At 40.3% G+C, this 15,436-nt stretch overlaps 1 protein-coding gene across 12 annotated transcripts in view; it reads left to right on the top strand.

The window, feature by feature from the left end:
- Positions 1-15,436, top strand: part of FAM184A (family with sequence similarity 184 member A) — a 121,419-nt gene that overhangs the window by 55,014 nt on the left and 50,969 nt on the right. For all 12 annotated transcript variants that reach the window (XR_010134355.1, XM_063707821.1, XM_055391953.2 and 9 more), the window contains exons 3-6: positions 535-670; positions 3,486-3,667; positions 6,703-6,900; positions 12,216-12,338. Coding sequence is in view for 11 of the 12 variants with exons in the window: in XM_063707821.1 (XP_063563891.1) it covers positions 535-670; positions 3,486-3,667; positions 6,703-6,900; positions 12,216-12,338 (639 nt within the window). In the remaining variant the exon portion in view is untranslated. The remainder of the gene's footprint in view (positions 1-534; positions 671-3,485; positions 3,668-6,702; positions 6,901-12,215; positions 12,339-15,436) is intronic.

The raw sequence follows: 15,436 nt of genomic DNA, 5'->3' as shown, positions 1-15,436 counted from the left end.
AGGTGTTAGAAACCAGCCTGGGTGAGTGAGCTTAGCGAGGTAATACCCTGTTTCTGGGGGGGGAAATATTGCTAATTATTTACAAAAGGATTTTAATATTGGGCTTGAAGTTTAAATACATTTTTTTCTTTTCCTTTCACTAATAATGGTTTCCCTGCTAGGTGATATTTAGACTTTGATCAAGAAATTGCTTGCTTTCTAAACCTGAATTTAATAGGGGTATTGCACAAGTCGGGGGGAAAAAAATGCCAGAAGTCCACAAGTTTTGTTTTGTTGGCTTAGAAAATTTCATAGCCATGTTTTTAATGTCTGTGCAACATTAGAATGGATTAGAAAGTGTGGAATAGCCTTTCCTGATTGGGTCATGTTTATGAAAACATCAAGTTATAAATCACCAATACTTACAGATTTAAAAATTGGTATATAGTTTAGTATGACTTCTGAATAAGAGAAAGCTGACCCTTATAATTTAAATGAATTATTTAGCTTAGTATTATTCCTGCATTTTAACAATGGCTATTTAATCTTTCTTAGGTTCTTCAAAAACAGCTTGATGATGCCAAGGAGGGAGAAATGGCCCTATTAAGCAAGCACAAAGAAGTGGAAAGTGAGCTAGCAGCTGCCAGAGAACGTTTACAACAGCAAGCTTCAGATCTTGTCCTCAAAGCTAGTATGTGTGACCACAGTTTTTGATGTAATGCTTAGCTAAAATCAACACTTAATTTTTTTTTTTTTTTTTTGGAGACAGAGTCTTGCTCTGTCGCCCAGACGGGAGTGCAGTGGCTCCATCTCGGCTCATTGCAACCTCCGCCTCCTGGGTTCAAGCAATTCTCCTGCCTCAGCTTCCTGAGTAGCTGGGACTACAGGTGCATGCCACCATGCTTGGCTAATTTTTTTGTATTTTTAGTAGAGATGGAGTTTCACTGTGTTGCCCAGGCTGGTCTCGAACTCCTGAGCTCAGGCAGTCTCCCCACCTCGGCCTCCCAGAGTGCTGGGATTACAGGCATGAGCCACCACGCTCGGCCCCAACACTTAAATGTTAATTTAAGGTAGCATTTATTTTTTCTTCTAACATTTTAAAACTATTTAGACTGTAAATATGTTAAAGGACTCAATATGTTACTAATTACTTATAAGATACACAGATATTTTTTATTTTTAGGAATATATTTTTATAGAAAACTTGAGAGTTTTCCTTTGTGAGGAAAAATACCAATAGCAGGTAAAATACCAATAAAGTAGTCACTAAAAGAAAAACGGGCTGGGCATGGTGGCTTACACCTATAATCTCAGCACTTTGGGAGGCCAAAGTGGGCAGATCACTTGCGGCCAGAGGTTTGAGACCAGCCTGACCAACGAGGTGAAACCACATCTCTACTAAAAATAACAAAAATTAGTTGGGCATGGTGGTGCACACTTGTAATTCCAGCTACTTAGGAGGCTGAGGCATGAGAATTACTTGAACCTGGTGGCAGAGGTTGCAGTCAGCCGAGATTGCGCCAGTGCACTTCAGCCTGAGCAACAGAGCAAGGCTGTTTCAGCCTGAGCAACAGAGCAAGGCTGTATCAAAAAAAAAAAAAAAAAAAAAGAAAGAAAGAACGAACGAAAAATGAAGCACACTTTTCAAGAGGTGTTGTCCTTTAAAAATATACATTTTATTTTATTTAATTTTTTGAGACAAGGTCTTGTTCTGTCACCTAGATTGGAGTGCAGTGGCATGAACACAACTCACTGTAGCCTGGACTTCCTGGGCTCAAGTGATCCTCCCACTTCAGCTTCCTGAGTAGCTGGGACCACAGGCATGCACCACCTTGGCTGGCTAATTTTTTAATTTTTTGTAAAGACGGGGTCTTGCCATGTTGCCTAGGGTGATCTCAAACTCCTGGGCTCTAGCAGTCCTCCCACCTTGGCCTCCCAAAGTGCTGGGATTTCAGGTGTGAGCCACCATGCCAGCATTTATTTAGTTTTTAGAGATGGGATCTTGTTCTGTTGCTCAGGCTTGAGTGCAGTGGCCTGATCATAGCTCACTGCAGCCTCAAACTCCTGGGCTTAAGTAATCCTCTTGCCTTAGCCTTCCCAGTAGCTGGGACTCTAGGTATGCCACGGGCTGACTTTTTTAAAGATGAGGTCTCACTGAAAAAATACACATTTTAAAGTGCTCAAATTAGTTGAACTGTTTGTAAATTACAGCAGTTCATTTCTTAGGGCTTGTTACTAAGGTTCATTTTTACATACTAAAGCTGACTTGCCTATTTCTCAAGTGGCTGGTATGCTTTTTCACAACCATTACTGGAGGAAGTGGGTGACTTGTGTCAGTTCTGAAGTTATATTTTGTCTAAGTGTTTAGTGTGCCCAGGAAGGCTGTTTGAGCTGGTTCTTTGAGGATCTCATTTGATTTTGATTGGCTTATCAGTGAATCTCAGATTTTCCTTCCTCTAAAATAGTTGTTTTTAATAACCTTTAGTGCACATTGGAGTGACCTGAAGGGTTTGTGAAACTACAGATGCTGGGCCCCACTCTCAGAGTTTCTGATTCACTTTTAGGTCTGGGGTGGGTCACATTTCTAACCAGAGTTCCCAGGTGATGCTGGTGATGCTGGTCCTGGGTACTTTGAGAACCTCTGCCTTAAACTATCCTTTCTATGAGACCTTGTTCTTCACTCACTTTTCATCTCTCTGTCTCTCATTTTTCTCCACCTTCCCTGCTTTTTGCTGTCATTTAAGAGATTCTTTCATAACCTTGCTGTCTTTATCTGTGTCTTACACCACCTTAGTTGTTGGTTGGTTGGTTGTTTTTATTTGGAGACGAGGTCTCGCTATGTTGCAGGACATAGTGCAGTGGCTGTTACAGGTGCAGTCATAGCTCACTGCAACCTTGAACTCCTGGGCTCAAACAATCCTCCCATCTCAACCTACCAAGTAGCTGGGACTACAAGCTCCACTTTAGGTCTTTATCCGGCCTCTTGCCTGAAACAAATTCAATTTCAACCAAACTGCTATCTGCCATCTTTGTTTCCTACATACAGACTTCTTCCTTTTTATGTTAGAATTTGAAAATAAATTAGAAAAGAACGAATCACTCATTTTGGCGCCACAGTGTCAGTCAGTGCATCCTCTCCGTCCTTCTTTTATTCCCAGGAGACTTTCTTATGAAGCCTACCGAGGAGTTGCGCCTACTTCAACCTGTTTAGCTTGCAATCTTAAAAAAACAAAAACAAAAACAAAAACAGTAAAACGGTACGAGATGCAGGAAGCAACATTAATCATGTGAAAATGACGTTTTAATTTAAATTATTCTAGTGCGCTAAGAAGTATTTTCATGTAACTATTTCCATTTTATGTAGTGAAGAAACAAAAGGAAAATTTGTACATGTAGACCATTTATTTTACTTAAGTATAAAGTACAGTTGTGTTATTAAATGTAAACTGTTTATCTCATAGTACAACTGATTTTTAAGTTGAAGGGATTTTCTTTTTGGGGGATAGGTCATATTGGAATGCTTCAAGCAACTCAAATGACCCAAGAAGTTACAATTAAAGATTTAGAATCAGAAAAATCGAGAGCCAATGAGAGATTATCTCAACTTGAAGAGGAAAGAGCTTTTCTGCGAAGCAAAACCCAAAGTCTGGATGAAGAGCAGAAGCAACAGATTCTAGAACTGGAGAAGGTAAAAAGTAATGGACACTCCATTCCCCCCGAAAGAGTTCCGTTTTTCTCTTTTTCAGATTTGAAGTATTTGGAGTATTTCTTGCTACTCCCCAGTAACAATACATTTCCTACTTCAGTAGTTATTTTTGGTTCTAATTTTGAGGAAATGGGTATATAGCTAGACTATCCTATGCTGTATGTATGTTCAAAATATGTGGGTAACAATCTATATAATATAAAAACTTAAGACATTTCAACCTGTTTCAAGCCAGAAATTGAATAAACTCTTATTTCAGTGGAGTGTATACTTATAATCATTATTTGTTTTCTATTAATGAAATATATTACTGCATATCCATGTAGGAAATTTTTGTAGAACTGAAAATATGACAAGCTTCAAGCTCTGAAAATGTATACCAAGATAACTGAATTTCTAGTTTAACAAGTGAAACATCATTTATAGAGTAATTGCTGAATATGTATTCCAGTTTTTCAGATGCCCACAATACCAAGTGGGAGTTTTGGACATACTTTTCTTTCTCTTTCCCTCAACGTCTAAGTATTTTGAAAATGTCTATTCTCTTTGCTCTTTACTTACTTCCATTCGTTCCTTAACCTGGTGCAGTCCTCTCTGACCATCAGTCCACAGAATTTGCTTTTGCCTCAGCCCTCAGTGCCATCCTGATTGGTGGACTTGGTGGATCATAACTTACTGTGGTACTCACTACCCACTGATTTACAATCTCTCATCTCTTGGTATTTCACATTCTTTCACATTTTTCTCGTACCTCCTTGGCCTTACAGTCTTCTTTGTGAACTTCCCTCCTCCATCTGTTCCCTTATCATTGATGTTTCCAGTATTTTCATCTAATTCTACGCACTCATTCATTCCAGTAACATCAGCTGTCACTTATTCAGTGACAGCTTCTAAATCTATAGGTCCAGGCCAGACATTTTCTCTGAATTTAAGTCTTTTATCCTTTCCACTAGATATCTCCATTTATGTTTTTCACAAACATCAAGTTACCATGCCCAGAACTTTCTCCTCTCAAAAGTACTAAGTTTCTTTTACTCCTTATTTCAACCAATAGCACCACTGTCTATCTAGTTGCTAAATCAAAAAGCTGAAAGTCATTCTTGATCACTGTTTTCTCAACCCCTTTATCTGTTACAGAGTCCTGTTGGTTCTACTTCCTTAATATATTTTTATTACATCCTCCCCTGCTCATACCCATTTATAGATCTGAGGTTTAGGCACGTGTCATTGCTTGCCTGGATTATAGTCACAACTGCCTAGCAGCAATCTCTGATTTCAGTTGGCTCACCAGCCTGCTTCCAAGATGATTGTTTTTAAAAGTATATAATTTGCTTAAACTTCAGTGATTTCTCAGTCCCTTCAGAAGAAAATTCAAAGTTCTTGGTGTAAAAGACCCCATCTCATTATTTTATTCCTGCCTACTTCTGAGCCCCATCTTTCACCACTTTATCACGTTGTATCCTGTATTCTATCCAGACTGCTTAGCTGCACAGACTTTCTGTCTCCCTAAACTTTCCCATCTGGTTAGCTACTTGGCATCTTTCCAATGCTGCACAACAATAGAAACAGTTATGAATGTAGGCTTTTGACAACAGACCTAGGCTTGACATTTTCTTATCATTAATTTCCTCTGGGGTTGTTGTAAGAATTAAATGAGAGAATGTCATCACCAGCTCAGATGCTTTCTCTTCTGAAAAGCCTTCCTTGATATCTCTCTGTCTCTGTCTTTGTCTCTCTCTCTGAAACACACACACACATGCACACGCACACGCACTTTCCCACCGCATCCAAGTTAGGCATCCTTCTAATATACTCCCATAACACGGGATATACATCTGCATTAGTTCATTTTGCATTGCTGTAAGGGAATACCTGAGAATGGGTAATTTATGAAGAGAAGACGGATATTTGGCTTGCAGTTCTGCGGTCCGTGCATGAAATGTAGTACTGGCATCTGTTTCTGGTGAGGCCTCAGGAAGCTTACAATCATGGTGGAAGGAGAAGGGGAGCCAGCATGTCACAGGACAAGAGAGAGAGCGAGAGAGAGGAAGGAGGTGCCAGGCTCCTTTAAACAACCAGATCTCACATGAACTCATAGAGTGAGAGCTCACTCATTATTGCAAGGACAGCACCAAGCTATTCATATGGGATTTACCCCCATGATCCAGACACCTCCCACTAGTCACATCTCCAACATTGGAGGTCACATTTCAACATGAGATCTGGTGGAGATGAAAAAATCCAAACCTGTGTCAACATCCCTTTTTCATAGAACTTATAAAACTATATTGCCATAGTCTTTGTATTTTTTTCATTATTAGAACTGTGAATGCCCAAAAGGTACGTAATTGGCATTCAAAATTGTATTGAGTGATATCCTTTGAGTGGGTTAACTGGTAAGCCATTTTGTATACTATTTTGACATAAAAGGAAGCCCTTTACTCTTTTTTTTTTTTTTTTTGAGATGGAGTCTCGCTCTGTCGCCCAGGCTGGAGTGCAGTGGCGCAATCTCGGCTCACTGCAAACTCTGTCTCCCGGGTTCACGCCATTCTCCTGCCTCAGCCTCCCAAGTAGCTGGGACTACAGGCACCCGCCACTGCGCCCAGCTAATTTTTTGTATTTTTAGTAGAGACGGCGTTTCACCGTGTTAGCCAGGATGGTCTTGATCTCCTGACCTCGTGATCCACCCGCCTCGGCCTCCCAAAGTGCTGGGATTACAGGTGTGAGCCACCGCACCCGGCCCAGCCCTTTACTCTTAAGCTTGCAGATGTATTAACTCACATTTGGTCTAATATGATAATAGTCTATTTTATCTCTTGCTTTAAAATTTTTGATTTTGTATGGGCTCCCCTTTCACTTTCTGAGAACACTAATGATTTGTTGTCATGTTTCATAGTCTAGATCCCGTAGCACTCAGTTTATCAAGCTTCCATATTTATAGGGTATTCAAATTACCCTAATAGCAGTAATGAAAAAAGCAGGTGCCGATTATTGATCTTTATTTGTTTTAATTTTAGAAAGTAAATGAAGCAAAGAGAACTCAGCAAGAATATTATGAAAGGGAACTTAAAAACCTGCAAAGTAGATTGGAAGAGGAGGTGACTCAATTAAACGAGGCCCATTCTAAGACTTTGGAAGAATTAGCTTGGAAGCACCATATGGCAATTGAAGCTGTCCACAGTAATGCAATTAGGGATAAGAAAAAACTGCAAATGGTGAGTAAAAATTTAATTTATCATTGCATTGTAAATTGATATTTCTGTAGTAGTGTGTCCGGAATTGGTGGGTGGGTTCTTGGTCTCACTGACTTCAAGAATGAAGCTGCGGACCCCCGCGGTGAGTGTTACTGCTCTTAAGGTGGCGCGTCTGGAGTCTGCCCCTTCTGATGTTCAGATGTGTTCGGAGTTTCTTCCTTCTGGTGGGTTCGTGGTTTCGCTGGCTCAGGAGTGAAGCTGCAGACCTTCGCAGTGAGTGTTACAGCTCTTAAGGTAGTGCGTCTGGAGTTGTTCGTTCCTCCCACTGGGCTCGTGGTCTTGCTAGGCTCAGGAGTGAAGCTGCAGATCTTCGTGGTGAGTGTTACAGCTCATAAAAGCAGCGTGGACCCAAAGAGTGAGCAGTAGCAAGATTTATTGCAAAGAGTGAAAGAACAAAGCTTCCACAGTGTGGAAGGGGCCCGAGCGGGTTGTCAATGCTGGCTCGGGCAGCCAGCTTTTATTCTCTTATCTGGCCCCACCCACATCCTGCTGATTGGTAGAGCCGAGTGGCCTGTTTTGTCAGGGCGGTGATTGGTGCATTTACAATCCCTGAGCTAGATACAAAGGTTCTCCACTTCCCCATCAGATTAGTTAGTTACAGAGTTTCAACACACAGGTTCTCCAAGGCCCCACCAGAGCAGCTAGATACAGAGTGTCAATTGGTGCACTCACAAACCTTGAGCTAAACACAGGGTGCTGATTGGTGTGTTTACAAACCTTGAGCTAGATACAGAGTGCCGATTGGTGTATTTACAATCCCTGAGCTAGACATAAAGGTTCTCCAAGGCCCCACCAGAACAGCTAGATACAGAGTGTCGATTGGTGCACTCACAAACCTTGAGCTAAACACAGGGTGCTGATTGGTGTATTTACAATCCCTGAGCTAGACATAAAGACTCTCCAGGTCCCCACCAGACTCAGGAGCCCAGCTGGCTTCACCTAGTGGATCCCGCACCGGGGCTGCAGGTGGAGCTGCCTGCCAGTTCCACGCCATGCACTCGCACTCCTCAGCCCTTGGGCGGTTGATGGGACTGGGCGCCGTGGAGCAGGGGGCAGCATTCGTCGGGGAGGCTCGGGTTGCACAGGAACCCACGGAGGCGGGGGAAGGCTCAGGCATGGCGGGCTGCAGTCCCGAGGCCTGCCCCGTGGGAGGGCAGCTAAGGCCTGGCGAGAAATCGAGCGCAGCGTCGGTGGGCTGGCACTGCTGGGGGACCCAGTACACCCTCCGCAGCCGCTGGCCCGGGTGCTAAGCCCCTCACTGCCCAGGGCCCGCAGGGCCGGCCGGCCGCTCTGGGTGCGGGGCCGGCCAAGCCCACGCCCACCCAGAACTCCAGCTGGCCCGCAAGTGCTGCGTGCAGCCCCAATTCCTGCTTGTGTCTCTCCCTCCATACCTCCCTGCAAGCTGAGGGAGCCGGCTCTGGCCTTGGCCAGTCCAGAAAGGGGCTCCCACAGTGCAGCGGCGGGCCAAAGGGCTCCTCAAGTGCCACCAAAGTGGGAACCCAGGCAGAGGAGGCGCCGAGAGCAAGCGAGGGCTCTGAGGACTGCCAGCACACTGTCACCTCTCAGTAGTCCAGTGTGACCTATATTGTAGAGCAATGATTTGCTGCTGCTGCTGCTGCTGCTTTTTTTTTTTTTTTTTTTTTCTTTTTTGAGACAGAGTCTCGCTCTGTCTCTCAGTCTGGAGTGCAGTGCAGTGGCACAATCTCGGCTCATTGCAACCTCCACCTCCCAGGTTCAAACAAGTCTCCTGCCTCAGCCTCCTGAGTAGCTGGGACTACAGGCACATGCCACCACACCTGGCTAATTTTTGTATTTTTAGTACAGACAGGGTTTCACCATGTTGGCCAGGCTGGTGTCGAACTCCTGACCTCAAGTGATCCTCCCACCTCAGCCTCCCAAAATGCTGGAATTATAGGTGTGAGCTACCACACTCAGCTGATTTCCTTCATTTTGATGGTTGCTGTCTTGTAATCATTCTTGAAGTCACGGTTCAAAGAGTAACATACCTGATAGTTCTTGATATGAGATATAGCTTATTGAATTGATTTAAGACAATGCTACTTCATATAAGCCATAATAGAAACACTGTTTTTGTTCTTGAGCTGTCTCTTCATGAGACAGTCTAATAGGTGTGCTCTTCAGGAAGCCTCAACTAGTTGAAAGTACGTATTCTCTCGTAGATAGTTTTCTTCTTTGAGAAAATGATTTATGTTTTGTTTTTGTTTGTTTCTTCCACAATTAAGTATTCAGCTTGCTAATAGTAATATATGACAGACAGAATTGCAGAGTAGAAAAAGCAAAGTATCTGACAGACCTTGGCCTTACACTGAGCTCTTTGCCTATTAACTGTATTACTTTGGGCCTCAAAAGCTATGCCTTAGGCTCATCTGACAAAAGATATGATCCAACTTAAAATGTTCCTTCGAGGATTAAGTCAGATAAAGTGTTGAGTACCAAGCCATGTTCTAGCACATGATGATAAAAATTAGTTATTAGTACTTCTTACTATGTACCACATACTACAGTAATGTTTTGCATCTTTTAAAAAATTTAATTCTTATGACACTTTGGTTTGATTTCTCTTCACATTTTACTGAAGAGGGGATGTGCTCAAGCACATGCAACTAGTAAGACTCAGTCAGGCCTTGAACTCAGGTTCCAGATCTGTCAAACCCCAGACATCTAAATACCATCATGTAGGCATTTAGTAATGATGGTTGTTATATATTTCACTAATGGTACTTTACAGTTTACAAAGAGCTTTTTTATATATACCTTAATACTTACGACTTGGAGATTAAAGTCATTTTTATTATATAGATGGTAAAATAGGTTTAATAAACCTCGATGATTTCGTGAGAGCCACAGCGCTATTAAGAAGAGATAGGATATGAATTGAGATCTGCCTCAGTGTACTTTCCTTTTGTGACATGACTAGTTGGGAAAAATATTTAAGACCTAAACTTAATTTAAAATTCAAATAAAACTTCCCGTTAGAATGTTATTTCTTACTAAACTTACTACTATATGTTTATGTAGCCAGAGACAAAAATTAATGACATGTTATTTCTCAAGACTCTGACTGTAGTATTCTCTGTGCCAGGTCACTATTCCAGAACCAGTTTGCACAGCATTAGTTATGTGAGGCATGTGCATGCTTAGCAATTCTGGGTGCCTGTATCACATGTTCAGAGTTTTATAGAAAAGTGTTTCATGGTAACTGCTTCTTCTGTACTCTGTTTCCTAGCTATCTTTTGGTATTATTTTTCATTTCTACATTCATTTTCACTGTAGCCACTTTCTTATTGGAATATTTAAATTGCATATGTCCTGCCTTTAGCCTTTATTCCTCTCCATTAAGTTATAAGTACTAGAATTGAGGCATCTTTCATCAACGTCATTTTTACCTCATTACTTTACTCCTCATTATCCCTTCACCTGATTAAATTTTAATTTTCTAGCACCTGCCTTAAGCTACTTAAATTTCTTAAAGTCTTTCTTTAAAACATGGTTGCCATAAGACAGATGACATGAAATTTCCTATATGTGAATATATTCACCACCCTATTGCAGCATTATTTCTACCCTTCTTTTTTTTTTATCAGAGTAACTTGTGTATCACTTGCTCTTTATTCCACTCTTGCCTGTCTACCTCATGTCTGAACCTAAGCTGAAACCAGCCTCCTTCCAAAATAGTCTTCCTCTAGTGTCAGATTCTCTCTTAAGGAACATTTAGCTGAAGACGACTTCTCTTTTCTTATTATTCAGTTATCAAAAAGGATTGTACTGTCCATAACTGTAGTTGACCCACCACAACTGAGAGTGAATATACAGAGAACCTATGCAGAAAACTGTTAACATAGGAGGCTTGAGGCTACCATCCTTAGAAAGGCAAGTTGGCCCTTGGCTGGCATCTGGGAACTTGGATTTCTGGAGATCCCCCCATTCTCTAATAAGAATGACTCACTGGCCTAAGCTGTGGCCTAACCACGCAGCCATTGTGGTTTATGCTGAACACCTGCTTTCCTTCTGGGAATCTGGAATTTTGACATGTGACAGGAAGATGGTACCTGTATGATCAGTCGCCGATAAAAAACCTGGGTACTAAGTCGCTCATGAGCTTTCCTAGTAGACAACATTTCACACAAATTGTCACAGGTTGCTGGAGGTATTCAGCCTGTCTTGTATAAGGACAACATTTCACACAAGTTGTTACAGGTGTCTGGAGGTATTAAGTGTGTCCTGTGTGAGAGGGCTTTTGGAAACTTTGTACCTGTGTCTGGTTTCTGGCAGACTTCACCCCATGTGTCTTTTTCCTTTGTGGTGTGTGCTTTGAGTCCTGTGCCATAATCACAGCCATGAGTGTGACTGTACCCGTGAATGTAAATCATCAAACTTGGGTTTGTCTTGGGGTCCTCTGACACAGAACCCTATTGATTCTTCTTCTCATTTTACACTACAGAAATATTGAACTGCTTGTAACATACTGTGCTCCTTTGTCCCTTTGTGGTGTGAAAAAGCCTTAGCACATGCTTTTTCCCGTGCCTAGAATGTGATGTTCCCCTCCTGCTCCATCACCTTTTCTTCCTTCAAACCATGCTTAGGAATTGCTTTCTCTCTAAAGGTTTCCCTGCCAAGCTAGACGTTATTAGTTACCCTTCCATATACTCCCGTACTCCCTGTGCATGTCTAATTTAGTTAATATTCTTTAATTGCTTGATACCATGAGCTTATTAAGGGCAGGCTCCATATCTTATTGCCTTTGTTACCCAAGTGTTAAGTAGCATGCCTGGCAAATAGTAAGCGATCTTCAGTAATTATCAGTTTTACCAGTTTTGCTCTTTAATTTGCCTTCATTTTATACTTGCTCATTCTCTACTATGTTCCAGTGCTAGACCACTGATTTGTAGAAGTGTTACTGGATTTCATTTTTTATGCAAACATAAAAGAATTTGAGGGAAAAAAAGAATTTTGAATTCAAGAGGTAATTAGAATTTTTTATCTCACACTTTTCTGTTTTTGGACTTCAGCTTGATCTAGTCCAGTCACATGTTCTCACCATTTAAAAAAAGTATAACTACATTATAAATGAGTCAGAATGATAGAATCTAAGCCACTATAGGTGTCACTGTTAATTCAGATATTGTTAATTAAGGGTAAGGCTAATTTGAAGAGCAAAGTTTCAAAATACAAAACAGAATAGTCTTTTTCTTAGAGTCTTCAAAGTATATAATACTTGCAATTTTGTTAATTTTTTAAAAATTTCTTTTTCTAAGGATTTGGAAGAACAACATAACAAAGATAAACTAAACCTGGAAGGGGATAAAAATCAGCTTCAACAAGAGCTAGAAAACCTAAAGGAAGTACTGGAAGACAAGTTGAATACAGCCAATCAAGAGGCAAGAATTCTTTAGACCTGTTGCCTATGTTATAGATTTTAATAATAATAACTTATTCTGGTGACATTGTATAGGTAGGTGAGTCTCAGTAAAGGTAACATATCTAGAATAAAAATAATTTAAAAACTTTAATTGGTGTTGAATTTTTCATGACACTCTGATTATGTTCCACCAGGTAAAATTTACTGTCAAAAACATTAAACTAAGGTGCTGTTGTGGGGAGAAGCAAAACAGAATATCACCACATAGGAAAAGAACAAGAGAGAGTTCTCTGCCCTTTTGCCAAAAAATAGCTTCTTATTCTCTATACTGCCTCTTTTTCTACAATTTCAACAGAAACTGAGGATGGTAGCTAGAATCAGTAGGTTTAATTTGAATTACAGTCTGTGACATTGCCCTTTTAAGACTAGATATAAATGAAAGAGGAGGAAAGAGGGAAGTTAGAGCTCTTCTTCAGTCTCATATCGGCAAAGTTCCAGGTGGGTTAAGGATTGGAATATAATATGAAAATCATGGATATGAATATAAATAAAATATGAAAAAAATGACAAACCTGAGGACAAAGAAGGCTGTTTGAACATGATATCAAAGTTGTGAATTGAAACATGGAATATTTGTACAGTTAAAGCTAAAACTTCTTTATATCAAAACACACCATAAGCAAAATTTAAAAAGAGGAAAAACTGGGAGAGATGAAGAGACTGACAAATTGATCAATGAAGAATTCATGTCTTTAACACTTTTAAGAGTATTTACAAAACAATAAGAAAAATACAGACACCCAGATTATCTTTTTACAAGCTAAAAATAAGCATGAAAAAATAATTTGTTTTGTATAATTTAAGAACTGGAAATGAAATCAATGAGATGCCATTCCATTACCATAAAATTAACAATGATAAAAAAATTGAGACCATGCAGTGTTAATAACGATAAAGAAATAAGCACTCAGAAACTGCTGATGGGGATTCAAAATTGTATAATTTTCCTCGAAAGGGATTTATCAGCACATATGAAAGCCTTAAAGACAGGCATGTCCTTTAACTCAACAGTTTCATTTTTTTGTGTATTTAAGGTTAACCTAAGCAGATAATTATGGATTGTTGACAAAATTTCATCACTGTTTATAGTAGAAGAAGTATAGAAAAACTTAAATTTTCTCTGAAGTCTGTCTGCCTGGAAGAAAGGGAGTCTTCTCCCAGTTCACACAAGTTTTGTTTGCTTCTCTTTCCATGTTCTGGGGCTGCTTCCACACTGAGGGGTATTGCCTTTTTCCTGCTTAGAGGCACACATGGCCTAGCAGCTGCCTTGGTATAATACAAGGTCAAGAAAGTGAAGGCATTTAGGGTCCTTCTAGGAGTTAAATACCTTCATTCTGAGATGTTAAAGAGATTTTATTCTTAATTGCTAGTAAGTATATATGAAGTTTTTCTGTAATCGACTCATTCATTTATTTAATAAATATGGAATGGCTATTAGGTACCAAAGCACTGTTACACACTGCGGTTTCAGTGATAAGTGAGTCAGACATGGTCCCTACTACTATGGACAGACAGACATAAAAACAAGTAAACACAAGTCTGAGGCATATTACAAAGGGTGGTAAGTAATTAACAAGGGCTCGTCAAAATAATAAATTTAGGAAAGCTTATGCAAACGCCCTGAGGCATGAGAAATTTCTAGGAATTGTAAGAATACCAGTGGTATTAGTCTGTTTCATGCTGCTGATAAAGACGTACCCAAGACTGGTTAATTTACAAAAGAAAGAGGTTTAATTGGACTCACAGTTCCACGTGGCTAGGGAGGCCTCATGAACATGGTGGAAGACAAGGAGGAGCAAGTCACGTCTTACATGGATGGCAGCAGGCAAAGAGAGAGCTTGTGCAGAGAAACTCCCATTTTTTAAAAACCATCAGATCTCATGAGACTCATTCACTATCACAAGAACAGCGCAGGAAAGACCCACCCCATAATTCAGTCACCTCCTACTGGGTTCCTCCCTCAACATATGGGAATTGTGGGAGTTACAATTCAAGATGAGATTTGGGTGGGGACACAGCCAAACCATATCACCAGAAAAAATGGAGTGTGATAGCAACTATAATAATTAATATTTAGTGCTTACTGAGTCCCAGACTTTGTTTTATATAGCCTCTTCTTTATACTGTTCTCTCCTTTAATCCTCACAGCAACCCTGTGCAGTAGGTACCAGTTACTAAAGCATAGAAAAGTTAAAATAACTTGCCCAAGTCAGCACATAATAAGTAGGTAAAGCCAGAATTCTATTTCAGGTAGTGTGCTTTCAGAACTCAATTCTTAACCCTACTCTTTCTCTCAATTAGTATATAAAGACCAAGAAGAAGGGATGCCATGCTGAGGCTGGAGATTTCAGCAGGGGCTATGCTGTGGAGGTCTTGTAAGCCCCATGAAAGATTTTGAAAGTTATCCTAAGGGCAGTGAAAAACAGTTGAAAGATGATAAGTGCAAATATGTGGATGCTTGTGCAGTGGATGGGGCTTATGCTCGTGTCCATATTTGTAATTTATAAAAAACTCACTGTGGTGTTGCAAGGAGAGTGGATTAGAGAAGAACAAATAGAGGTAGATGGATATTTCAGGGAGGAGGTTTCTACTTACTGTATTCCCTCAGTTTGTACATTAATATGGAGAATCTGAGTATTTATTTCTATTGCAAATGACAGAAATCCTAGCTCAAACTAGCCTAAAGAAAAAAAAATTTATTGACTCATGTGACTGTAAAGTCCAAGGATAATGTTAGCATCAGGCAAGACTAGATTCAGAACTGAAATTGTGACAATGGAACTCAGCTTTTCTTTTTCTCTTAAATTGGGTTTGTTCTTGTGTTGACTTCATGCTTCAATCACATATTCCCTGAGGTGTATGTGGAGCTGGCAAAAAACCTTTTCTAGGAGCTCCTTTTAAAGTCCTGAGATCACTGTGACTAGATAAGCTTAAACCATGTGCCTGCCCCTGAACCAATCCACATAACAAACAAAATGAGATGACCTTATTGGTTTACGCTTCAATGAAGCACTTCATTCTGGAGTTTGAGTGCTTACTAAGACCACATGGACCGAT

The sequence above is a fragment of the Gorilla gorilla genome, chromosome 5, assembly GCF_029281585.2.
Source record: "Gorilla gorilla gorilla isolate KB3781 chromosome 5, NHGRI_mGorGor1-v2.1_pri, whole genome shotgun sequence".
Taxonomy (NCBI): Eukaryota; Metazoa; Chordata; class Mammalia; order Primates; family Hominidae; genus Gorilla; species Gorilla gorilla.
The sequence above is the reverse complement of the archived record's forward strand: the minus strand, read 5'-3'. Positions and strand labels throughout refer to the sequence as shown.